Source organism: Anopheles arabiensis, chromosome 2 (genome assembly GCF_016920715.1).
Source record: "Anopheles arabiensis isolate DONGOLA chromosome 2, AaraD3, whole genome shotgun sequence".
Taxonomy (NCBI): domain Eukaryota; kingdom Metazoa; phylum Arthropoda; class Insecta; order Diptera; family Culicidae; genus Anopheles; species Anopheles arabiensis.
In genome coordinates this window covers 110,368,172-110,394,546 of record NC_053517.1, presented here as the reverse complement: position 1 = coordinate 110,394,546, position 26,375 = coordinate 110,368,172, and the positions used below count along the sequence as shown (strand labels likewise).

The following is a 26,375-nucleotide window of genomic DNA, read 5'->3' as shown; positions in this document are numbered from 1 at the left end:
TTTGACTAATTTTGTTCAAGCACCAACCCAGCAACCCCCTGTACGTTGCAGCATTCTAAGCATATTAATCGCACCCGAGCATTAGCAACCAATTTCGGAGTTCAATTCGAGTACACGTAATAGAAAATACATACACCCCTTTCGGTAGTGGCTAGTAGGCCCCGTACAACGTGGCTTCTGCTTCCCCTTTCGATTCCTTTCCGGCCCACCGCTTTAGCTCTGACTCCTGTACATTTCTACCACCACGACCACCACCATCCCCAACCATCCGGAATATACCGATAGTAGTGAAACATTCAGAAGAACAAGAAAGCAAGCTAGAGAGGTAATGAGAGAGAGAGAGAGATAAATAGGACGTAGCGAGCGAGGAGGAAGGATAGCAGCAAACCTGCCTTTCAGGCAAGGCAGAAAACATAAAAAAACACACATTTATTAAACTCTTGATCGATTCAAAAATAAAGATTTGATTAAAATATACACCGGTGCGTTGTGCAGGGTTGCATACATTTAGGCGGTACTGTACGGCGGAAAGAAACATCGGTGGAAAGACTTGAGCGCTGCGGCAAGACACGAACCCCACGGCTACTTTGATGTGTGTGTTTGTGTGAATTAATTGGTGTATTTTATTGGATGAAACTTGAGACAAAATGGTACAAACTGTTTTTTACAGGTACAGGACATATAGACATATGCGCCTTATTGCACGGTATCGGTATCAGCCACGGTATCGGGCGGTGTAAGTAAAACAACGCGAATACATATGTCGAATAAATAAGCTCCCGTGGATGCTTTTTGTTTGTTTGTGTGTGAATAAGCGCATACTGTAAAATGTGCCGCATGAAACTGGTAACACGTTTGGATTGATGCATTTGTTAAATTTGTGCGGTTTTGTTTTGCAAGCGCCTCTCCGTCGTCCGTTTGCGCTCTGCATGAAAGCTTGCCTATGTGTACGTATATAAAAAGGTGATTTGAGGCTTTAAAATAGCTTCTCAATAACTGCACTTCCCTCATCGCAATACGGGTGCTAAATATCTGGGTCGTTTAGTTTAGTAAATGGTAACCGGACTGCTCGCGCGGACGCAAATGTGCGTGTACGTGTGTTTTTCCCTACTCGGATTAAGGCTTCTCCCCTGATTATCGCGTGTGTTTGATGAAAAGGTACTGTCTGTTTCCCCCCAGTTATCCTTAAAGCCCCATACATTCCCTTCCCCTTTTAGCGCGCCCTGCTCACATTCCCCAGAAACTGTCCCAGCACGTTCCCGCGCGGATAGTACGTACAGACGACAATCACCTTGCCGCTGCGCGTTTGACCCATCCCGACGCCCAGCTCCTTCGTGCCCTTCCACACCATCTGCGTGAACTGGCCGCCCTTGATGGCGGCCCGCGGCTCCACCGTGAAGGCGTACTGTTTCACCTCCTCGTACCAGGACCGGCAAACGTCGCGCGCACTGGGCCGCGCGTTCCTGTCCGACGACCACAGGCAGTAGAGATTCTCGCCGTACTTGGAGTTCTGCCGGTAGGTGAACCGGTCGTCCCGGGCCAAAATTTCGGCCCACTGTTGCGCATCGCGAACCAGCTCTTTGTGGAGGCTAAAACAAATCAAAGAAGGTGCAACGTTTTAAACAACACTCTTCAGCAGAACCAAAACAAACCCTAAAGCCACTTACATTAAATCGGCTGCCCCGTGCCGTTTCCGGTACTCGTTGTGATGCTTCAACATGGCCACCGCAAACTCATCGAACTGATCCGGATCATTTTCGTCCACAATGCGCACATGCTTTTCGGGCTTTTCCGTGCCAGGTCGGCGCAGGGAGGAGGTGGTCGTCTTTCCGGTCGATTCATCCACCGACGTCTGCTTCAGGGCGGACGGTTTGTCAACGATAATCTTCGGAATTTCAAACCCTCCCACTGGTGGAACGTTCTTGGCAAAGCTGCCGATGTAATTTCCCGGTGGATCATAGTTTGCTACCACAAACACTTGACCAGAACTGCAAAAAAAAAAGAAAAGGTCAATATGCCTCATTCCAATAGCGAAAAGCCAAATCCTTACCGATTGCGTGCCACACCAACGCCCAACTCGCGGCTATCCTTCCACACGACCTGCGTGAAATGGCCCGTCTTTAGCGTCGCCGGTTCCTTCCCAAATACGTGCAGATCGATCTCGCTGTACCAGTTCTCGACCGGTTCCCGTCCACTCACGCACACACTGCTCGCACTGCTTCCCGTGCTGGAGGAGCTCCACGAGCAGAAGATGTTCTCCCCGTACGCCGAGTTGCTCCGGTGCACCAGCACACCACGCGCCGCAATCACCTTGGCCCACTCCTCCGCGTAACGGCACAGTCGCTTGCTCAGCTTCAGCGGAAGCACCCCGTGCCGTGTCCGGTACTCGTTGTGTGCCTTCAGACACTCCCGCTCAAAGTCGGTGTACAGTGAGGGGGTGCTGCCTCGGAGCGACGATTGCGATCCGCCACCGCCCGCAGGCCTCAAACTCCCGATCGATGGACTCTTGGAAGGACTCTTGGAGTGGCGTAACAGCGGGCTCGCATTGTTGTTGCCCCGGTCGAGCGACTTTGGCCGAAGCGAACCAACCGCAGTCTGCCCATTCACTCGTTTGCTTTCGCTCGTCGGCGTCTTGCTAGGGGTGGTGCTGTTGTTGTTTCGATCACTTGCCGCGGCACGGCTCTTCTCCAGCTCGGCACTCGTCGTCAGGATCGTGCGCAGCGGCGATATCGAGAGACGGGGCGAACCGACGGACAGTTTGCCGGTCGAAAGCGACCGTGACATGTCGTTGCCGGTGAGATCAAACTTCTCCCTAAACACTACCGTCCGGTCCGGTTTGTGACCCTTGTACGTCTGTATTGTTTCCATCGTAATGACCTCACACAGTGGATCCTATAGAGAAAGAGGGAAAAAGAGAGAGAGAGAGAGAGAGAGAGAGAGAGAGAGAAAACAAACGTTAGTAGAAGAAAAGCTCAAACTTGTTTCCGTCACGCTACCCACCAGCGCATGGAAAAAGGGATAAGTGAAAATTTATCGTCCCAAATCAAAGGCCCATAAAACGGTGGCGACATTTACTGTGCTGCTCATTCAGTTTGATTGTTTGGACTGAAGCATAAACCCTTCAGTGTCAAAGGAGAGCTTTCGTTCGCCTACTTGGTGTTGCGAACCAATTTTGAAATTTGGAGTTGTGGAACCACAAGAAAGCCATTAAAAGCTGCCAGCTGATGCTCAGTAGGCCATCCCAATTTATAAGCTTATTTATTGTTCCTGTAAAAGCAGCACAAATCCTTGTACAATTTCCTTCTACACACATTAAAGTTTCATGAGGCGTTTTATGCATACGACCTTTTCTCCTACAAGAAAATGTGTAATTCAATAAAAACCCATCAGAACGTATGGTTCTTCTGTGAGCAAGTTCCAATATGGACCATTCATGAGCACATTATTATTATGCCCGCCCAAGACACCACGTTTTGTGTGCAAAAAAAGCATACGTGTGCAAAAGAGTCGCTTCCGTTCATACGTCGTGCCGGCACACACATTCAACCGGAAAAAGGAAATGCCGCAATATTCTTCTATACTAATGCCTCTCCGCCAGGGCACGAAAGAACGAACGAGCCTGGAGAAAGGAGAACAAAATAAACGCTACGCTGCACACGGGCGCTTTTTGCGCCGGATGCGACCCACCGACCCTTTTGCTACCCTTACCTACCTTCTGGCTGCCCTTGTGATTGATGACGCGCTGATCCGTTTTTCTGACCATTACGACCCGCGACAGGGCACCGCAGTCGTGCGACGAGCCGGCCGAGGAGAGCTGCGTTATGTCCTTGATGGGTCGCGTCGGTCTGTTTGTGAAAAAGAGAGGAATGTTGGGAGGCGGGAAACATTATTAAAATCTTTCGCTATTTTCGGTTCACTTGGAACGTTGATTAAGCAAACAAAAAAATGAAGGAAGGAAAGGAGAAGAACAGTACAATATTTCACGGATGAAAAATCAAACAAATGCCCTCCAACGGATTTACTTGCACAATCCGGGCGTTCGCCACATCTTCTTAAAGTCACTGCAAAACCGCACGATGGATGGATGGAACCCTTCGCCTTTGATTACAATCAAACCTTAGCAAAGCTTTTCAGAATTCAACTCCACACCACGAACCGTGCTGGACGAAGGCACACACTGATCTGAACGGTAGGGAAAAAGGCTCAAATCAGTTTTCCCAGCTCAGCGAGTCAGATGCCAGATGGGGGTTTTCCCTCAAGAAGACGTGACACTGTGCCTCATCCGCATGCAGCATAAAAAGGGCCGCGTGAAATCATGTTTACATTCTCAATGAAGTCTAAACCACAGGTTTTGCTGCCATTCGTTGGTGTTGGGTATGTGTGCAAGAGGGTAAAAAGGATATTGACGTGACGTAGCGCCTCCGTAAATGTATTCCAATGAACGGCAGAATGTCAATGAACGGATGTTCCCAGGGATGTTTGCGCTTTACATTACATGAGATTGCGATGGATTTCCAACCAACAAACAAGTGTAAAATGTGACTTTTAAAATGTTTGATAATGCTTTGTGAATACAGCCATTAGATCACTTTGGTTCTAGCCATCGCATCAAGCGGATCAAACGCTGAAATCGCATAACTCCACTTCTTAGCACATCACGCACAAAACCTCCACACGTTCGAGACATTTAACACCTTCACCATCGGCTTCTTCGTGACCCAGCACCATGAATCACAATTAACTTCTTCCCGTTCGTTTTGCTGTACCAATCCCCACCAAAGGCGACCGTTCGTTCACGTGTTTCTTCTTCTTCTTCTTAACAAACTTGTCGTTGTCGGCTGAACGTTTACAAATTTACTTACACTAATTAGCAAACAAATGCTCTCATCGCGATGTAAAACTTCCCCCAGCACCGAAAGCACACTCACGAAACGGTGCTGCTGCTGTGGATGTTCACATGAAACACAAGCAGCCACACCGGCCACACGGACGGTCCTGTGTCTTGTCTGGCGGCGGTCGCCGTTTTCTCACCCAACTGACGATTCAATCTTTTCGAACGGAAAGGTGCTGTTCGGACCTATACCCAAACGCTATGGCTATCGCGGCAAGGGCAAACGACCGTGGGGAAGTTTGGAAAAGGGCTTCGTTAATATTTATCGATCGATACATTCCACCACAGCCCCGTTGCGTTGCGAGTAGAACGTGCTTGTATTGGCGGCTGAGCTGCCACCCCGTTTTAGGTGAAAGAGATAAGAGAGAACTATAGAAACCAAACGCGTTGACAAAGGCTGGCAAGATGCACTTCGTCCGCTGGCAACGACCCTCCCTCCCCCCACCCCTTTACCAGCGATAATTAATCTCATAATTGTAACAGCACCATAATTAATACATCATACATTGAGGTTAAATATTCATACGCAACTGCATACTGCCACCGTGCGCAACGCACTCGCGCGACGACGATGCCCTTTTATGCGACAGTGCGCGAGTGCAATGGTATCGCTTTCGCACTCACCGATACCGCTCGGCCTACCTCGATCGGCTCGGGCTCGGCCAACATGGTGCGAAATCGGTTGATCGGTTGTTTACTTTAGGAAATGTCCACCAGTGCAAATCATATGCACATGTTAATCGATTGCACGTTTTGCACCACCGGGCGCGCGTGTGTGTGAGAAAGAAGGGCGCGCTGCATCGATGGACGGGTTTCCAAAGGGTTTCTGGGGGCATATCTGGTTCGCAAGAGTGGAGGGAGAAGGTGCACAGTGGAGACAGCATGCACCAATTGGTTGCGAGGCGATATTGGATCGCGATTGAATTCGATTACCGTGTGTGAATGTCAGCTGTCCGGCAGGGCACACAGTAGATTAGCAGAAGTAAGTGGCCACTCCAAACATGGCATCCGATACACACATAGGTCGTAAGAGAGGAAGCTAACGTGTATCACTCGTCTGGGTCTATGCTTCCGTCGCTGCTGATATGGCTTCCTTCCGACAATCCACACACACACACACCACGGAGATGATATAATCCGACAAGCAGTCGGACACACTTCATTTAACACCTATAAAACAAGACGTGCAAGCACGATAAGCACCCAGACAGTGAGGTCAACAGTCGTTGAAGAAAGCAGAAGGGTGCCAGAGTCTGTTGATTAGAGAATAAAGTTCATTCGTCTCCCCCAGCATGACACACTCGTTGTTTGCCTTTCTCAAAGTTCCGGCTGCGTCAAGGATGACGTTCAATTTCGATGCTTTAGACCGAAAATTGAAGTACCTTTTTTGGTACAATTAAATTCTTATCAATCGAAGATAAGCATTGCTTCGTGTGTTTGCACCGCCCTTGGAACCTGCATTCTCCATTTGAAGCTGAGGACCGAGCTAAGAGTGTTCTTATCGTACTGAAAAAGCAGCACAACTCACCGATAAGATAAAGCGTACCAAACATTACTCTCAGTTGCCGAAATACATACAACTACTGCCAATAAAATGCTCCCATAATGTGGATTCAGCTTCTACCAAGTTCCGTGGAACGTAATTAAAATTAACAAAACCAAAAATAACGTCATCTTGCACTTGCTCCTCCCCACACACACACACACAAACGGAGCTAGCGCGGCGCAAAAACCAAGTTTTAATTGCGGTTCTTTTCACCTTTTCAACCCCATTAGTGGCACACGTTGCACACCGTCACCGTTGTCCCAGGCCGTGCATGTTGAACAGAAATAACAATCGTAATCTAAAACGCTGCTTCTAACTGTGTTTTGAGTTATGTTTTTGTTTTGTTTTGTTTTGTTTGGTGATGTATTGCGGCGTCCTCACAATGCACTCACAATGTCACCCTCACAGAATGCATCAAAAGGGGCAATGGTGGAAATTGAAAATGCAAATATGCATCACCGGAAGCCACAGGGCCTGGTGTATCGTATCGTTCAACTTTAAACCACGTTTTACATACGATGTTTATCTCAACCCAAACTTCTCCATTCCGAACATATTACCATTTTCCAGGTAATTCTCACTCCACACCACCGTGCCTGTGCTTACTGTGATGAGGAATAGGGGCCAAGCGAGCAGCCAGTTAAACAACCTTTCCATGACAACAACCCGCATGCATTCGTGATGATGGACGGCACGGTAACATGGTACACACTACACCCTTCATCTAGGCTGGTGGTCTACGAATGTCAAGGTCACACTTTGTACTTTGCCATTACCGCAAAGCACAGTGCAAGGTAAAGTGATGAGTGGGAGGGGGGGAAGGGGTCGTGAAAATGCTACTACGAGCGGTGAGATTTTCCCACCGTTAGCGTAGCGTGAGAGAGTACACGAAACATTTCCGCACCAAATGGACAGGCTGGGCTAGGAAACACGAAATCAAGACGTCAAAAACTACAAGCTGGCATTCTCACCCGCATCGCAACCCCCTCAAAGTGACCAGTTTTAGCACTTCCCATTAAATAAACACAACCCAAGCTGTTATGAATCGCTTCGCTTTTTAACGACTCGAGCCAAACGATTGCACACGGAAAGCTTGTCAATTGATATTTGGGGCCCACATTATTACTGCGATAGGGTAATAATAAAGGACACACTGCCAATGACAAAACAGCATGGCCTGCTGTAACAAAAGATACACAAACAACATCCTTACCCCCAAACGGAGCCTGACAGGCACATCCGATGTTTGCTGCCGTCCGTCTTGCGGGAGCTCCCGTGTCTGTCAACACAAACACAGTAACCGATGACAATGTTGGCGAAATACCGGCCCACATTCCTCCATTATTTTTGTGTTTCTTTTGCCTCTTTTTTTGGGGGAGAGGGGGGGGGGGTGGGGGAAGTAATGAATTGCTCGTTTCCTTCGTGAGCCTTCGAGCGACCCGCGTCTGTTAGCGTTCTTTGCACACTTTATCACGTTCCAACCACCATCAAACATAGCATGGCGATGATGTCGTTTGCAGTACAGACGATTTTCTTGCAACTGTTTTTGTTTTTTGTATTGCTGTTTACTTTGGTTTCGTGTCATTTTCTGACGATCGTCTCGTTCTCGTTCACAACGAAGCGCAACGAACGATTGAAACAGCTTTTGATAAATGAGCTTTCCTGGTCACGGCACCACGGTCGCCTGGGCTGACGTTATCAATCGACTGTATCGGACGTAACAAAACGTTCGGCGTCGCTTTATAAAGATTGATGTAATGAAGAGGTTTATTAATTGACCTCCCCCCGCCACTCCAAGCTGTCATGATTCAATAATGTCCGCGAAAGCGATAAATTCCGTCCAACCGTTCACCGTGGAAAACGGCGCAACTCGTGGCGCATCCGAATTAACACCATTGACGGAAGGTGGCAAACTTTACTTTCCCATCCAACACACGGAAACAGTTCGCACATTAGCGAATCTTTCCCAGCCCCGGCAGTAGGGTTCTTCGCTCAAAATTTATGTCTCAATTGTTGCAAAAAACGCCCGTGCACTAAAACCAATTAGCTTGTTTTCTCGCGCACTTTAAAAGCCAAAAAACAGTGCAAATACTTCATCTTTATGGGACGCTCTGTAGAGACCAATCTAAATATTGCCATTTGACAAACATTGGCGCTCGGTCTATTATACTGCAGCAGCATCCTCAACAAACCCAATGCCATTTGTTGCGATCATTCCAGCATTATCTGCACCCCCGTGGGATCGTCCGAAACCTTCAGCCAACTATCATCCCGTGGTCTATTATTTTGTGCATAACGAGCGGAAATGAAAAATCTTTTCCTCTCAACAACAACAACAAAAACCTCCCCAATTGACCCCCACCATCCCTTTACAATGGCCACGTCGTCGTTCGATTGACTAATAATGGCGACTAAATAATAATAATAGCTTCCCTCCCTTCCCCCATCGACTAGCTTTTTTTCCCATCGCGCGTAATTGCACCTCTCCGGCAATGGATGAATTATTGTACGCCACCAAGTGCGCAGCTTCCTCCCCTTACGCTTGAATGGCAGCATGGTTTTGTGCAACTCACCCCAATTCCACCTCCCGAACTGCAAACCCGCACTAATTGTGATGTGATAAATTGCTCATCTGCTACCGCCCCTTTTACCAGATGACGCGTACGCAGCAGGACAGTATGGCGCGCGCATGATGCACTTACGCGACCGATCGCAACCGATCATCTGCTGCTGCATGTGGCTGCCACCGTAAATCGTGATAGTGATCATCGGAGTGAGGGGAAAAGCGTTTGTGCCAGAAGAATAGAACGCACTGTCTGTCTGAATAGGGGTTTTCAGCGATGTGCCCTCGCGGGCGTCTCTCGCTCCACAATGTCGCCCGATCGTATCGACAAGCACGAAACTGGGCCATTGTGCTACTGGGCGGAGGGGTTTCATTTTCATTACTCCGTTCCAAAACTGGCGCTAGATCAACATGATGATGATGATGACACGCGCGTAAATGATCGTTCTCGTCTCGCTTCCTGACTGTTAAAACTATATTTTTACAATGTGTCTGTATTTGCAAAAACAAGTACCAGATGCTCTTGCTCATTCTCCCCCCACAAAAACGTCCATGTTTATGGTCCACGCGCTCCCCTACAATTGTAATCTTTTATGCCCTTGGACATCCAAAATTTGTCCCAAAATTGTAATTCTGCTGCCTCCCCCTCGGACAGGGTCTGTTTACGTCCGCTGCCACGTTTACTGCAGTGTTCTCGTAACGTTTGCAGATAATTTTGAGCTTATAGCTCCCCACCCAGTGCTCCGAGGGGTGTGTGTGTGTGTGTATTTGTCTTCACTTATTTATCCAGCTGGAATCGTTAGAGGGGAGTAAAGACACTAGGTGGCAGTGTTTCACACATTTCTATTCCTGTGCAGGCAAGTAGCGAGTAAGTTAACATCATCGCGAACACCTTCTACATTTCACACAACTTCTCCGGGTTGGGTTGCGTCCGTTTTGCCGTATATTTACCTGCATCTGGATGCCATTTTTAAGCAGCACACCTCCATCCTGCCCGGAAGGCAATTTCCGCCCGTATCCGTAGACGCAGCAAAACACACGCGATCTGTACTTCACCACCAACACCGTTCTTTGTTTACGATAGTCACCGTTTTCACTAAAATTTGTACTTCCACTGCCACTCGGTTCTTCCTATCCATATGGTCTTGTTTGTGTGTGTGTGTGTGTGTGTGTGGGGAGAAACAACGATGAGATGCATTTGTCTGGGCAAACGGTCACGATTTCTTTCACAACTCACGGCACAGGAAGGGAAGGGAATGTACGATACCGAACGATCGTCCCTAAACTTGCAATTCCGAGCACGTGTTTTTAACAACCTGTTTTGCGGCATTCGCAAAGGCCCCCTATTCCTCCCACTCCCCCTTCATTCAGGTGAGCTGCGGGAGGAGACCGTACTTCAAGTCAACCCCATTGTATGGTGACTTGGTACAGAGCTGACGCAGCTGAAATCACACGGCCGACACCAACTCGAGGGCTCGAGAGATCGATTGCATTGATCACGATGATCGCCGATTGTGGTGCGATAAGCGATGCGGTCGCGTATACCACCATTAAGCGCACCACAAACCCACCCCATAGTAGGGGGGGGGGGTGGGGTGCGAATCCCCAGGGCGACGACTTCGAGACGCCATCGTCAAGCCACAACAACAACGCTTGAACGTCTGTTTAAACAAAACGCTGCACTGTTGCACAAACAGTTTGCAGGGGAATGTCCCAAGACTTCTTGCAACGTAATCTTGAAATTGTAACGCTTCCAGAGCTCAGCTTTTTTTTTTGGGGGAGAGATTAAACAAAAGCGACATTCGACTCGGACGTCCAAAGCAATTTGTCGCTTGCAAAGGGTGTGTGGGTTGACTCGGTAAGTAGCTCGGAGAGCGTGACACTGCTTCCCTCCTGAAGTGGCGAAGGCGAGGTTAAGCATTAAAATTTCACGAACCATAAAATGAAACAGAAACATTGGCGAGATGAACTCCCAAATCGTCGCTCAACCCTTCCCTCAGCGACCGATGCGATCAATTAACCGGCAAACGCGCAAACGGCAAAGCTTCGGAGCCTTCCAGAGCATAAATCAGTAAGCACTCGCCAGCAAACCCACCCAACCCAACCACCCCGAGGAGTGATTCCGGTTACATTCCGGCTGTTGACACCGAGGCAGAAGGCAGAAGAAGTGTCACGGCGCTGCGCTGCGCACTGTTTTTATGTTCTCAAATATTAACATATTTATTATCATCTGCTGATCATCATCCACTCTTGGCAGGCGGCGGTGTTAATTCCCCGGTGGAATGGAGAGACTTTACGGTTCGACAGCGAGTGTGTGTGGCCATTTCTTTAAAGCAGCCATGCAAATAACTTCTCTGCTCTTCTCTGTTTTCTAACATCTTCCCCACACTGTGTCTATGTGTGTGTGTTTGTTCAATTCAATCTCTACTGCAAATATTGGTTCGCATGCAGATAGACAGCCCTCGACCGCCATCATCTCGATGCCGAGGCACTACTGTGTCCGAGGAACCTGTGCTGTGGCACAGGTTACACGCGCCCTCGTCATGATATTTGTTCTCATCTCGGCGGCGTATCTTTTTGCGTGTGTGTGTATGTGATTGCGCACGATAAGAGAACTTCCACCGGATGAATCATTTCGATGTTTTAATAATCTAGTACGCTTCGTTCAATGGCTGCTCTGTCGCTCAGTTTTCAAAAGGCACTCTGTAAACAACAATCACAACTAGGTCAAATCGAAGGAAGCGCGGGTTCCTTATAAGCCGGTTGTTCTATTCAAAGCGTTGTAATGAGAATTTTCCAGCCATTCAAAGAAAGTTTGCACTTTCCGCTGGAGAATGAATTTGACGTCATCCGGCTCGTACGATTTCGCTTGATTTCAACGTCCCATCAGTTCATGAAATATTCAAACTTTGAAGAATGCACACAGCGCCATGACGTGTTGACGTACGGAAAGAGCAGGAACTTTTCAACTCCCAGCCTTCGAGTGGAACGTTTCATATTCACCCAAACATGACCGGCGATGGATATGATGGAAACCCAATTTTGGGCCTCCGTCCTAGAAGGCAAAAACTCTTCCGTTCGTTAGCTTCGTTCCGGTTGCCTGTACAAGACAGGAAACGCGCGTCCACACACACACACAGTCACTCAATGCCGGTAATTTCACTTTTCTGTAGGCTTTTCTTAACTCCAGCAGCAGACAACGTGCTCTCCTACACACACACACACACACACACACACACACACACACACACACACACTCTCACACGTACAGGACATGCCCGCAGGATGATGTGGAATAAAATTAAAGCGAAGGAAAATGCGCTGAAGATAGCATCGTTTCGCCCTGTTGGCAAACCGCCATCTTTGGCCGTACCTTCGCTTCCGTCGCCAAGGCAACCGTACGAAAACCTACAAGATGACGTGGAAGCAGAGTTTCAACGGCTCCGAACGTCTGTCTTGTCTCCCTCCTTCTATTTTGGCTGCGTTTGTACACAGCAATTGCTGAGAAGGATTTCCGAAGGGTGATTTAGCACATCGTCCCGGCGTCCCCGGGAGACAGAGGGAACGAACCGGCAAAAAAAGGAAGACGACGAACGACAATCTCGAGGGTTTCAATTTTGGAGGCTAAGCGGGAATTGCGCTTCCTGCTGGGGGTTTGGTTTGGTATTATTGATTGAGAAGGTTTTTTTGCGGTTCCGTGAGCCTCATTCCACACCGAACAAGGGAAGCAAAAATTGTCCAAATGACTTTTCCGGCTTCTGTTCTGTTGCGGCGAGACAGTTGTTGGGAAGAGGGGGACTTTTTTGCTCCCTCCCAAAATTTCCAACTCCACGCTTCAAAATAGATTTCCAATAAATCAACCACAAGCGTTTTGCGTGGGCCGATTAGCAGCCAACTCTTACCCCAAAAAGCCAATTTGCTCCAGTACTCCTCCTATACATTCAACCCCCCCATTGCAATGTGACAACCAAATTAATCAAACGGCAAACGTGGTTCTATTTCGCACGCCACGGAGTCGTTTATAAATATGTGGAGTCCACCGAGTGCCGCACATTACTTCCGGGAAAGTGTTCATCGCAAATCGTCACCCCAAAATAGGCCTCCTAGCATGGGCATACGATCCAAGTATGCGATGCGTACGCGCGTACACACGCACGCACATACACACACATCGAGCAGGTTATTATTAACACCTGGACTGGACCTGGCCTGCTGAGTGGAGCGGCAGTATGTCGCGTGTCCAAAATCAAAGCCAACCACAGCACAACAGGTTACGGGCGCTGTGGGAGGTTGAGATGGTTGAGGGTGAGGCCACCCTGGGTAAAGAGGGAGAAGCACCCAAACCCAAACAGTTTTGAATTCGGACGCGAAACGAATTAAAAATTCATTCAGACTGAAATGAATGTGCAGAGACCGAAAGGCAACGAAATCATTGTGCTTCACAGTTTATCGCAAACACACAATAGTTTGTTCCCTGCCTCCATACACCCTTCCCCTTTTGCTCGATCAAAAACACAATGAATCGTAAAATGGCCTCAGAAAACAAAACTGAAACTCATCTCATCCTTCTCCAGCAGTTCCAATCTGTCAATTATTTATGTTATATTTGTCCGCCTGCGGCCTGTCCACAAACGCCGTTTGTGTGACATTTTCATGACTTTCATCTGCCGAACCTTCGACGTGCGCTAATGTATGCGAAGGTTTTGCATACAGAAAGACAGAACGAGAGAAAGAGAGGGACGAGAATTAAAGGGTCGTTATAGTCAATGTTTTGGGGTGCTACTTTGGGGCTGTTGTTTGTTGGTGGCCCTTTCCCGTATTTGTGCTGCAAAGGTAATGAGCCGATTGACCTTGCGACGATGCGACCGTGGCTACAACACAGCGGTCGGGCTAAATCCGACTACTAATGGGGGAAAGAACGTCCTCCCGCTGACCGGAAGCAAATCAATCGATCGTTTGACCAGCCACAATTTCCCGCGCCACACACTTTCCCTGGCGCGTAAGTAAGCGATCGATTACTCCCCGTCTGGTCGGTTCATATTTCATAAGCCGCCCGCTTCTCGCCTTCGTCAACTAACGACGCCTTCGGAAAAGGTCAAGAAGGCCTCCAAGCAAAATGGGAGAAGAACTGCAGAAATTTGCAGAAACTTGTCTTGGTTGGGGTTATTACGGCACCGTTCCAGCCCTCCGGCGATTCGAGAATTCCTTCATCGTCCCGAAGTTGATGTATAAACAAACACTATTCCACCGCTGTCTTAACACACGCTAGAAAGGAAACACACTTCCTCGCACAGGGGGGAGGTCTAATTTCTCGCCACATGATACACATGAGTGTTCTAACGCAACCTCCTCCCTATCTCCATTCTAACTTCCACCTCCCAGCCGCCAACGAACGATTGCCAGACAAATGCATCCACACGAATCGCGAATCGTTCCTTTCCTTACTTAACGACATGCCCCGTTTGGCTAAAATGTTTCTATCACAACAACACAGCACGTGTTGGTGTGCGTGTTTTTTCAAAAATTGTTTCACTTCTTTTCACTTTCTGCCCCATCCAACGATAGAACGATGATTCACTTCGATAATTTAGAGGCAGCCACCACCATCACCACCAATGTTTGGCCACGTTCAAACTCGCAACAAATCCATTATTTACACGCACTGCCTTCGACTGCAAGCATCGTCGGATGGACGCAAAACAACGCCAAATGCCGCTGTACCCGACTCCCAGGCTTCGGCTTTGGGGTGAAAATGTCGGAGGGACACACACTCACATACACCTACGCAAAGCACGCTAACGCGAAAAGCGGTCCACGCGCGCCTACGGTGGAAAATTTACTTTTTCCCTAAACACCCGAACCACAGGACGCCGCATTTGCTGCAACGAAACCGAAAACACCGAGCGCTCGACGAGAACTGATGAGAACGGTTGAGCATGCATGGCCGGCACTCCAGCTCCCGACGCTGGAGCTGCGGAATACACTGTGGGGCGCACCATGCGCAAACGCGTTTTGTGGAACGAATATAATGCCATTCTCTTTCAGCCTCATTGGTCTACCGGCTTCATTGAAAGGCTCCCGACTAAGGGTATATTGCTATAAATAGTTACGTTTATTAAATATTAATAAAAACCTTTTTCATGTTCTTAATAGACGCAACAGTCGTTGTTGGATTACCGCAAGGCCAGACGAGGTGAAATATACAGCGAACTATGAACTATTTGACATGTGAAATATCGGTCAGATAACGCATCACACAACCAGCTGATGTGCAATTCTAACAAATAACGCAACTAAATCCATTCAAAATCTTCAATATCAAGTATTTCATTAATTTTCAGTCAATAGTTCATCATTTCTTCCCATTTGTAAATGTTCCGCTTAAGAAGATGCTCTTTTTAAGTGATTTTCGAGAGCAGATGTTGTATCTACCCCAACCCTTTAACTTTGCTAAAGCCTGTCAAATAGTTGATTTTGCTATACATTTCACCTCGTCTGGCCTCACGGTTAGACTTGCCAAAGACACTAATAAACTTGACAAAATATGTGACTTGTTGATAGTAGGATAGACAATCCTTAAGGGGGCTCGGTACGTATGAAGTTTGAATACATGGCCAGTATGTTCTTAAAGCGTGCGAGTTAACGACTGTACTACGAGACTGGCTAACGCGCACTGCACCCTTAATTCTTACCATTTTACTAAATAATATTAATGTTTGACATGATACGGGGTTAACTTAAGGTTGATTGTTTAATCTCAAAACGGTGACGTGCAGGCGATCCTTCAAATGTTGTTTGCACGAATTACAAAAACACTGTTATAACTATAATCTCATAGAAGCTGATAACTGTCATAAAAGAAAGCTTATCACCAGATACAGATTATTTTATCAGCATTACATCATTAGATGGACCCACCCTCATATTTACAGCTGTTGTTGAACGCCACACTGTACACCGGTTACAACGCGATACGCGCGTGAGCTCCAGCGCACACACTCACCGGCTCCCCCAGCGACACTCACAGCGGCTTCATATCGGCTCTCTTGGGCGCTCAACTCTCTCTCTCGCTCCGGCCGGCGACTAAGATCAAGGTTACGCATAGCACGCCGATAACGCATCCCGGGAGCAGCAACAGCAGCAGCAGCAGCAGGCGGCGGTTTGTTTTCAATTTGCCGCCTTTTTTGCCGCACAACCGTCCGTTTGTTTAGAGATAAAAAAAGGCTGGATAAATTACCTTCCCCTGCCGGTGTTGTTACTGGTTTACATCAAACAAATGCGCAGAGTTATGCTTCAGTTCTCCCGCCTTGCCGCCTTGCCGGTAGCACGTGATGTGCAGCGAACAGGGGGCGAAACCTCAAAGCGGACGCTTGGTGCCGCGTAAAACATCCGATGCATCGGACTTTGTTTATCTTTTGCTTCGAACGAATCGGTTGTTTCCTCGCCCCGCCATACAAAATCCCTCTACATAGGTACAATAGTGCAGTATCGATTTTCTGTATGCTGCATGCTGCTCGATGAAATGCCCCTCCGCAGTTAAACGTCCTTAAGGCCGGGGACAGGCAGCTAACCATTGCAACTCATCCTTTATTTATATTGAATATGAATGAACACTACCATCACACCAACACAAATACAGACACACACAAAGAAAGACACACACTGTTCCCTTCCATCAGGGTTTTACAAACTCATTATAGTACGCGCGCCCACTTTACGCATCCGCATTGATGCTGCCATCTCCCTTCGACGCACGTGACCGGCGGTTCAGTGTATCCGCAAACCTTGCGCATCCTTCGTGTCCTGCCCAAACCAACATCGAGCGTTATGTGCACAGGGTGCCAAAAACCTGTCACACGCGGCCTGTTGTTTATTGGCTGCGGAATCCCGGACACGGTGGCGCTGTGGCGTTTTCCCGGGCACCCATTTGTTACAGCTTTATGCCTTCCCAAAGGGGGAGCAAAAAAGGCAAACAAACAAGCAAAAAATACACACACAAAAAAGAACAGATAGTCTTTGGTTGGTGGTTTTTGTTATGCTTCGAAGACAGGTCATTGTTCGAAGCTGCATAAATTGCGCGGATTGAACCGGTGCCAAAAGGAAAGGTGCATATGAAAAGGTTCGATCGAACCGTGTCTCTGCATCGTTGCACCACTCGTGTGTGTGTGTTTGTGTTAGGAAAGCGACAAAACCAAACGCCTCTCAACTGCTGAATTTGCATAACGAATGTGTGGTGTATGTGCAAATAAAAGTATTTATTTCGCTCCCTTTTTTCCGTATAAAAGGGGTGAGCATAAGCATTTAGGGCAGCAACAACGGTCCCGAACAACGTCGCCAAATAAGCGTTTATTGCATTTGTTGCACCATACGTTACAACGGCTGCAATTTTGCTGTTAAATCAGTTTGGCGATATTTTTTTTTGCTGTTTACATTGATAAACTCTTTCACTTAATTAACATGGTTATAGACAATTGCACAATAAAATGTATATTCGACACATATCACTTACCAAATTGAGCGAGCCAAAACACACACACACACACTTAAAGCGCACTCTCTCCAAAACTCAACCCTCCATTACCTTGCAAACACTTTGGCAAACACACACAATTAATAGGCGAGCTCGATGGTTCGGTTTTCCACCGTTCAAGCAAACACTCTCCAGCCTGAACCACTTGAAGCGAGCATCAGATTCCGATATGCTGATGCGGCTCGTGATTAACAAACGATTAGCTCGGCTGGCCTCTTGAGACTGGTTGGTCTGTGGCCCAGCGATAGAGCAGCAAAACTGTTTGGAATGTTTTGATCTTGAATGTAACAGCGTCTTTAAGTGGCCAACCACCGCCCCAAGCCAAACAATCCAGCACAGTCACCCACCCATCCCCTTTTGATATCGATCGATCGATCCAAGGGGACGAAATCGTTCGGTCACGTGCGACCATGGCAGTGGTGCTCGATTGTTGTCCGATCCGATTCAATTCACCCAAAGCGAGAAAGGTCAGTGTACGTCTCCCGGAAAGTGTGCGTGATTCGTGTGACCACCACCCGATTGCATGCGTGCGTGACTGGCATCGTGCGTTCCAATGCACAATTTCCGGGAAAAAGTGATAATTACGTTTCCGATGCACCGAATGCACCGGGAAGATAATTACCCGACGCACTGCCGTGTTTATTTACATAAGCGATAAGAAACGATCGGCCTTTGTTTGCTACAACCAATGGGACATTCTCTCATTCTCGCAAAACACGTTAAACGATTCTCTTCTGCAGCCAATTGTTACACCCCATCTCTTTAACCTATCGAAAAGGCAGTAAAATGTGGTTATAAAGTGTGTGGAACCGACCCGAGCAATCTACGGAATCGTAAACAGATGACCAAAAGCTGCCAACTCTGCTTCTGGGCGGTGGGCGGTTCTAGTCCCCGGTAGACCTTTCCCTTTCATGATACTTTACAATTTCATAAACTTATCTTTTGCGCCTCTCTTGACAGATATACGGCCAGTGCACACCCACCAACGTGTGGCAACAACCATGTACGAACCATCGGATGCCATTCAATTTTGGCCACAACCCGGCTCTCCCCACACGGAAAGCAATCTAGTAACCCGAACTACACACAACAGAAAACAGGGGAAGTACACACATGGTCAGGGTCATGATCATCGCAATAGATGGGACCATGGGAACCGGGGCAGTTTAAATCCACGAACGGGACATCCACTCACAAATATGGCGCACCAACTGTCCATCCATCCATGCAGTGCTGTCGATCATGCGGTAGTATTTACATAATTCAAATAAACAATTTCTATCTCAACATTCTATACAATCGATTGCTGTCTAATCTAATCTCTCCTATAATGACCTGTAATGTAAACTAAACGATGAGACACAACTCACCCGCTTTTATTAGTTTGCACCATTTCTTTCGACCCTTTCGAGATGTGATGCCCCTCGGGCGGGAGAACTGGCACTTTGCAACCAAGAAATGAGCAAGAACTTTCCACTGAAGAAGGCACAGGGAGCGAAGTGCGCACTCTGCCAATTGATGCAACGGAGGAAACTAAACTGAGCACTTGGTCAGTGGAGCCAATTGAAAAATCGGGTCACTATCAGTGAGTCACTATTGCAATCTCGTGTCGCATGGTGTTGGTGTAAAAACGCACACGCACACATACAATGCAATTTATCATTACTTCCTGCCCAAGGCAGTTGGCAGTGGTCACTTGGATCGGAGTGTTTGCAAAAAAACCGCAGATAGTTCGGGTGTAGCTTATGTGCCGCAAATAGTGATAGTGACACAATTCTAGAAAGAGAGAGAGATAGAGAGAGAGTAAGTGTAGCGGTCATTATCCATCCAGCCCTTTTTCTGTGTGGTTGTCACAGATGATCGTTAATATATTGTCGCCTTTTGCACAGTTGAAAGCATTTTTCAATTAATTGCAATTGCAGCCAACACGAGTCAACGAGTGCAGCAATTGTTGATTGATTTTTAATTTATCGTCACTGTCAAATGTGTAACCTTCGTTTGCAGCAAGCCAAATGGGGTCAAAGGTTAAAGAAGTAGCAAAGAAATGAAAGAGCGTTTAGTTTTATCATCAAAACAGATTCCTGGAAACCATTTAATTTATTGGTGCAACAAGGGTGTGGGATTTCCTTCAAACAACGGATTAGTTGTAATGATACGAGTATGATAAATGATTCAAAACATTATCAGTGCCAAAGATTTCGCAGAATTGTTTATGCAATTTACACTTGAATTTAATGAACCCAACACACTTTTATCTGTCTACAGAACAGTATCAGTGCACTATATAAAGAAGCAGTATCCTCATATCGCATTACCCAAAGTCTAGTCTAGAGCAAGCAGTACCAACAATGAGGTAGGTATCGACGAGGCTCAGCTCAACGCAACATTCCCATTTAACTAACTTCTCCCGTCCCGGTGTAGTTTCACCACGTTCCAAACCGAAGTTCTCGAGCGTCACAATGTGTATCGAGCGAGACATTCGGCACAGCCATTAATGCTTGACGCGGGCCTATGCCAGTATGCTCAGCAGTGGGCAAACGTAAGTAGTATACACCCTCTGTACATACTTTTCCACCTACCTCATCCTCATCCTTTTTTTCCTGGCCTGTGTTCTAGTACCTGGCAAGCAGAAATGTCATGCAGCATCGCACCAACAACAAGTACGGCGAGAACCTGTACGCGTGTTTCGGCAAAACCAATGTCACTGCCCAGGAGCCAGTTGACTCGTGGTACAACGAGATCAAATACTACCGGTTTGGCGCTGCTCAGCCGTCAAACTTCATGCAGGTCGGCCACTTCACGCAGGTGGTGTGGAAGAAGTCGCGCAGACTGGGCGTCGGTGTTGCTGTGCAGGGAAAGAATGTGTACGTCGTCTGCAATTACGATCCTCCGGGCAACTTTGGCAACGAGTATCCGGCCAATGTAACCCGTTCGTAAGGCGCAGGCGGAAGCAGATGTTCGATGGGAAATAAAAGCCAGTGATTCAGTCTGCCAAGCTAAAAATCAGTGTCCATGATTCACCCCTAATCTGTAGGACCCATCAAACAATGCCCATACGACTCTATCTCTATTTCCCCTCTTTCACCTGTTGATCGGCCCAGTGATAACAGGTCGCTTGTTGATAAGACAACCGGAAACGATATCACAATTTATATGGTTCAGATACTCCCAGGCTAAGTCCTGCCTTTATGATACCGGTGCCCCTGAAGCGCGAGGTCTCGGTACATGCATATAAACACGGGTTCTTTTGATAACTGGCCATGTACTCTACATCAGTTGTGCAAGCCGACTCATCGTCAGTATTCTAACAGTATGAAGTAAGTAGGAGATATTCTTGCAAGATTGTCAAAGTTTGTATAATGTCTCCCGTCTAGTTTCACACAGTTCCAGCTCGAAGTGCTTAACCGCCACAACGAACTAAGGGCACAGCATTCCGCAGAGCCGTTGCAGTTAAATAAGAATCTCTGCGAATTTGCACAACAATGGGCAAATGTAAGTACAACAAGCATTCTCCAAGTTTAGAACTCAATCGGTGATAGACTCCTGTTGTGACTGTAATTGACAGAAACTAGCCGCAGAAAACAAACTGCAGCATCATTCGTCGAATAAGTATGGTGAAAATCTGTACGCTTGCTTCGGACGAGCCAACATAGAAGGAAAGGACGCCGTTGACTCGTGGTATAGTGAAGTGAAGAATTACACGTTCGGGGCAGCCGATCCGGGAAGCAATTTCCCCAACGTGGGCCATTTCACACAGGTCGTGTGGAAGGGCTCCGAGCAACTGGGAGTTGGCATTGCTGCCAAAGGTACGAGTGTGTTTGTGGTGTGTAACTACGACCCGCCCGGGAATGTGTACGGCCAATACGCCCAACATGTGTCATCACGGTGAAGTGTACAAGTAAATAGGAAGTACAAAAGTACGATATTCAACTGCTACAATACAACTGAACTTACAATATCACCTGTTTGTATGACGCTTTCTTCCACGTCGAATTTCTTTATTTGCTGTCAGGCTTCGGTTTCACTTTTGCCGTACGATCGCCACTAGAAGCTGCCGTTCGAAAGGTGATGCAGTATTTGTCGAGAAAGGCGATCAGATCCTGTGGAAAGAGAGAACCACATACGCTTTTTAGGAAAATACCTCTAAATCAGTCATAAATCAATCTTACATTTGTTTCGTAGCGTAAACCACCATCCTTCAGTATCGCGTAAATGTCATCTAGATTGATCGGTTCATATCGTAGTATCTGCCGCTGTAAGACCTCACTTTCCGACACTAGATTGAAGAAAGATATATGAAGCGGAACCGCACACCAGGCCATCTGAAAGTAGGGACAACAAGGGAGCGTGGTTAAACCGTGCGAAGAATCGTGCCCACACAGCTAATGCTTACCTTTTTCCGTGGTTTCGAGGGAAGAAAATAGTCCGTGGTGGTAGTATCCAGTTTGAAGGCGCATTTACGAGGACGTTTCAGCACAGTTGAACTGCCTGCAGGTGCAATTGGCTTACATTTCTTTCTGACACCTTGCGAGGCGGTTGGAATACTTTCCAGCTCGCCTAGTTGTACGATTGCGTTCTCTTTCTTTTCTTCTATCACCACGTATGGATGCATCGTTTCGAACAAATAATTCAGGACTCGAACGGCTTTATGTCGTTGCAGTGATTTCAAGCCGTACTTGAACAGTTCCCGTTCGATTTCGGGCGTTGACATACTCTCATATTCTGGCGGCTGCTGACTAACATTCACCGTACTAATAACATACTCTACCGGGCCCACGTCTATCACAGCCTTTTTCAAGTCGCTGAATTTGCTTTCGAATCTGTCTCCGCCGCATGGTTGTTGTTGTTGTTGTTCGAGAGCCGTCTTTTCTTTTGGAGTTGAAGAGGACAGAAGGACCGCTTCCGAAGGAGTTCGTCTCAAGGGCGAAGCAACCCTCGGGGAATCAAACTGAGTGCAGGACCTGACTCGGCTCAATGCTTTGGCAGATGGCATTCGTACTTCGGGGACACTCTCAACCCGAGGGCACTGGGATGCGATCATTTCGGCCTCTATTTCATGATCGTCAAAGTTGGGTTCCTCGTAGTTGTTCAGATAGTTCTCTAGCTCATCGGATATTTCAGGTACGTTGTTTCTAATGACCGATACATCCTGCTGCACTACACGATTTGTTCCACTCTGACGCTCTTTTTCGTCATTATCATCATCTATTTCAATGGGTAAATGCTGGCTTCCATCATCAGACTCTTTGCCGTTGGATTGAATTGAACAGATACTTGATGTGGACTTTGAGGCTTCAAGCGCGCTTCCGTTTTGCTGCGATTTTAGCGGAGGTAAGTTGAACTCTTTCACCAGATTGCCTAAATAAGCGAATGTATTTTCGGCACCAATCACTTCCCCCACGATAGGTTCACTGTCGTTTTCGGTTGATGAAATGGTCAAAATTTCTGGCTCCATTTCCAAACAGGGCGGCCGGTTAGAATTCAAAGACAAATGACTTTCCCTATTTTCACATTGTTCAGTGGGCCCAGGAACAGTATATGCAACCGTCATATCTGGATCTTCCTCTGGATCAGATCCTTCTGCTTCTTCATGTTCCGATTCCGTTTCACGTACCCGTGACGGTTCCCCACGGATAGAGTAATTCACCTCATCGTCGGAAATGTACAGTACATCGTCCTGCGTATCGTTCTGTTGGCTACATTGTGTCCCAACCACACTTTCCATGTCTAATGCTTCCAGATTTGGTGTCGGATTTCCATTGCTCGGAGCACTATCTAACAGTTCTACTGTTTCCACCGAGCTCACCTCGCTTAGGCGTGCTTTTATAGCCAGTCGAGTGAACGATAGATCCTTTTCCGCCAAGAATCTCGGCTCCTTTGCGGGCGGGCTTATGTTGTTTTCCACTGCTTTGTTTACAGAACTAATAACTTCCCTTTTCTGCTCACTTTCATGGCAGTCGCCTTCCCGGTTGAGTGTATTGCACTTTCCATCGTCCTCTCGCACCACCGCGTTGGGCACTTGGTCTACCGGTCCAATGTCACCGTTTGCTGAAACCGTTCCCACTGCTGTTCGCGAGGCTGCAGAAATCTTCTCTAGACAGTAGAACAAAAGGGAAAATTTTATTGTACATTAATTGATCTTCGCAAACAAAGGAGAAAACAAGAAAGTACTTCATTAATTCACTCAAACGCCATTACCTTCTTCACTCGAATACGCTTCGAAGCTGACCATCGGGTTCGGGTCGGTATCTTCGAATATGTTTTCCGAGCTTTGATGAAAGACCGGCTGTGGACATTCGGACATTTCCGGTGCAGTAACAAACTTATCTTCCTCCTCTTCCGAATTATCGTCCAGAACAATGACCTCTTCCTGCTCTGTCACACTACGGTCTGCAACACACGATGTGGAAGCTACGTTTTCCATGGCCTGCTCATTATTGTTGCCTTTAGGGGCTTCTATACAATTTTCTTCCACAACTTCCACATTGTCGGAGGCTGATGCTTTCTCAAAAGCACGTGATTCTTCATGATCATCGAGAGCTTTTCCTGTTTCGTTTAGTGATCCTCGAGATTGCTCCTCTTGTTGTTCATTGTTTGCTTCATTTTCACATTCAGCTTTATCTGTAGACTCTTCCGAAGCTAATTGATTCTCTTTGTGTTCCGACAAATTGTTATCGATCTCAGAATCATCAAACAAATCGGGAGAGCTCATGCGAGCGCTGGTTTCTCCTACCGCATCGGCGTCTCCGGTCAAACCTTCATTCCCTCGTTCCACTTCCACAGCTTCTCCAAGCCGTGCCAATCCATCAAGTTCTCGTTCCGGTGTACACTCACGGCCCGGGATTTTGCTCCAATCCTTTAGCATACACCCCACCGGAGCAGGATTCACCTCCAATAGCTCCGGTACATAGTACATTTCCATTAGCTGCTCGCTCGGAAGCTCGGTCTGGGCGATCCAAAATAAACTGGTCAAGCATGACTCCAAATCCAGCGGAGTAGCTAGTTCCACAGCGTTTTGCATCATTTCCAAGGGGAATAGTTTCTTCGCCTGCCCATCGATAAAGGCTGCAAGCTCTTCCCTGCTCCTGGGCTGCAGATTGGTCGCTCGTTTATGCTTGATCTTTTTCACGTTCTTAGTCACACTGCCACTGCCGAAGATCACGTTCAAATCGTAGTCAGTGTAACTGTTTTTGCACCGAAACCCGAATTGCTCCAAAGTCGTGCGAATGCTCACGATACGCCGCTCTTCGGACGTTCCCGATGAGCTTGCCATTTGATCTTCTTCGCCGTCAAATGATGCACTCGTCGTTGGATGGATGCTACACTCCTGATCAGCCAGCGATCGTGACATAGCTAGCGCTATTTGCAACTGCTCCGGATCGATTCGCTCAGCAGCGCTGTGTTCCTTGAGCAGCTTTTGCAGTACCTCATGGTCGTTTTGGTACTTTTTAAACACCTTCCTAATGTCGGCCTGATTCTTGGGCCTCCTCGGAGCCTTGGCCGGCTTCTTGGCGACGGCTCGTTGTACTTTCGTTTTCTTCGGCTGCAATTTCGGTGATCCAACTTTTGCCTCTTCAAAATCATCGTCTCCTTCCGCTTTCTGACTTGGCTGTGAGGCCAAGAAGTTACTAATCAATGCATTTCCTTCGGTCGTTTTCTTTCGCAGCTTTGGCAGCTTGGGACCATCGTTCGGGCACGCTTCGGGCGGGTTTTGTGTTCTTCTGCGTGAGCTTTGCTCCGGACTGACTTCATTCTCCTCTCCCGATTCTTCAGAGTGTATCACTATGAACGTGTCCTCTTCGGCACATACATCCGTCCCTGGCTTGGCAAAATATTTCGATGTTTTACCATTCGCCGTACTATCCACGCTGAAAAGAAGCAGAAGATAGAAGGGAAAACAACGGTTAAACTCCTTGGTAACCTTTACTTTATTGACTAGCTACAAACTACAGATACAGATGGTCCTTGCCGACTACCCGAAATTCTCTAAAACAGAACATTACCAAACATTTGCCTCAGCTGGAACCGCCACCGGTGCCGGCTCGCCCGGTTCGATCGGCTTGCCAAGCCTTAGCTTCGCGAACCGTAACCGTTTGCTCATCTCTACTTCTTCGTCTGATCGTCCTTCTCCTCCTCGAGCAGCTTCCGTATCGTGTCGCCTCGCTTTGGTGCGACCAAGCTAAACCGCATCAGATTCCGGCGGTCCACCTCCTCCTCAGTCTTCTCGAAAAAGTCCCGCCTCAGGCGCTCCTTCAGACCATCACCGCCAACGTAGCTCACGACAGTGCTGTGCGGAAAGAAAAAACAAAAACCATCAACAATAACTTATTATTCCCCAAAATCAACGCCCGATGCGTCGTGTGTATCGATTTCCGTCTGATATCAAAGTTCTACTTACTAATAGGTGGCAAAGATTGCGGTGCCGGCCGCTATCACCGCCCAAGCGAACTGGTTTCGTGTCTTGTATATCACGGTACCCTTCGTACGGCGAGGTTTCCAGCGAGTCGTATCAACACCACCCATTCCACCTGTCCCGCGTAGGAAAATACACCTTTTCCGAGGGAGGGATAAATCGGTAAAAACACACAGTATTATTCCTAATAACAAACACAATCGCTTGCGAAACACATATCCCTGCGCCCTGTATTTGGCGGATTTCACGCAACAGACGTGCACGGCGATGATTTTGACGTTTGACAGCTAATTGAAAACAAACGATTCCCGCACAACATGGCGAGGGGTTTTGACGTTATCGCTGCTTCTCGGTCATTCTCACTATCCGTCCTTTACTTGTCTGCAGTGCTCGTTTGGAAGTTGAAACTTTGTGCCTCCCTCTCCCACTTGA

The 26,375-nt window shown here is 47.5% G+C and overlaps 5 protein-coding genes across 15 annotated transcripts; 2 read left to right on the top strand and 3 right to left on the bottom strand.

Moving 5' to 3' along the window:
- Nucleotides 1-595: 595 nt before the first annotated feature.
- Nucleotides 596-21,574, bottom strand: LOC120893433. 7 transcript variants are annotated; one of them, XM_040295315.1, is made up of 6 exons: nt 14,776-14,923; nt 9,952-10,144; nt 3,713-3,845; nt 2,051-2,892; nt 1,668-1,988; nt 596-1,589 (listed from the first exon to the last, which is right to left on the bottom strand). In XM_040295315.1, exons 2-6 carry the CDS (start codon nt 9,987-9,989, stop codon nt 1,214-1,216), a joined length of 1,710 nt encoding a protein of 569 aa, XP_040151249.1. In that variant the 5' UTR covers nt 9,990-10,144; nt 14,776-14,923; the 3' UTR covers nt 596-1,213. The 7 variants fall into 7 exon arrangements, with proteins under 7 accessions (XP_040151249.1, XP_040151248.1, XP_040151247.1 ...); XM_040295314.1 differs by having other exon boundaries at nt 14,780-14,923; XM_040295313.1 differs by having other exon boundaries at nt 14,786-14,923.
- On the top strand, nt 18,983-20,533 carry LOC120893436 (Golgi-associated plant pathogenesis-related protein 1-like). 5 transcript variants are annotated; one of them, XM_040295325.1, is made up of 4 exons: nt 18,983-19,079; nt 19,796-19,883; nt 19,952-20,069; nt 20,147-20,533. In XM_040295325.1, the coding sequence occupies exons 2-4, from the start codon at nt 19,879-19,881 to the stop codon at nt 20,465-20,467; spliced, it is 444 nt and encodes a 147-aa protein (XP_040151259.1). In that variant the 5' UTR covers nt 18,983-19,079; nt 19,796-19,878; the 3' UTR covers nt 20,468-20,533. The 5 variants fall into 5 exon arrangements, with proteins under 5 accessions (XP_040151259.1, XP_040151257.1, XP_040151255.1 ...); XM_040295323.1 differs by having other exon boundaries at nt 19,014-19,115; XM_040295321.1 differs by lacking the exon at nt 18,983-19,079 and adding an exon at nt 19,132-19,333.
- Nucleotides 20,713-21,491, top strand: LOC120893435 (Golgi-associated plant pathogenesis-related protein 1-like). The gene is made up of 3 exons (XM_040295320.1): nt 20,713-20,847; nt 20,905-21,022; nt 21,096-21,491. Exons 1-3 carry the CDS (start codon nt 20,756-20,758, stop codon nt 21,417-21,419), a joined length of 534 nt encoding a protein of 177 aa, XP_040151254.1. The 5' UTR covers nt 20,713-20,755; the 3' UTR covers nt 21,420-21,491.
- On the bottom strand, nt 21,489-25,652 carry LOC120893431 (structure-specific endonuclease subunit SLX4). The gene is made up of 5 exons (XM_040295310.1): nt 25,534-25,652; nt 23,729-25,398; nt 21,924-23,623; nt 21,700-21,852; nt 21,489-21,630 (listed from the first exon to the last, which is right to left on the bottom strand). The coding sequence occupies exons 1-5, from the start codon at nt 25,629-25,631 to the stop codon at nt 21,529-21,531; spliced, it is 3,723 nt and encodes a 1,240-aa protein (XP_040151244.1). The 5' UTR covers nt 25,632-25,652; the 3' UTR covers nt 21,489-21,528.
- Nucleotides 25,435-26,233, bottom strand: LOC120893437. Its single transcript, XM_040295326.1, has 2 exons — nt 25,929-26,233; nt 25,435-25,817 (listed from the first exon to the last, which is right to left on the bottom strand). The coding sequence occupies exons 1-2, from the start codon at nt 26,051-26,053 to the stop codon at nt 25,634-25,636; spliced, it is 309 nt and encodes a 102-aa protein (XP_040151260.1). The 5' UTR covers nt 26,054-26,233; the 3' UTR covers nt 25,435-25,633.
- Between the last annotated feature and the right edge of the window lie 142 nt (nt 26,234-26,375).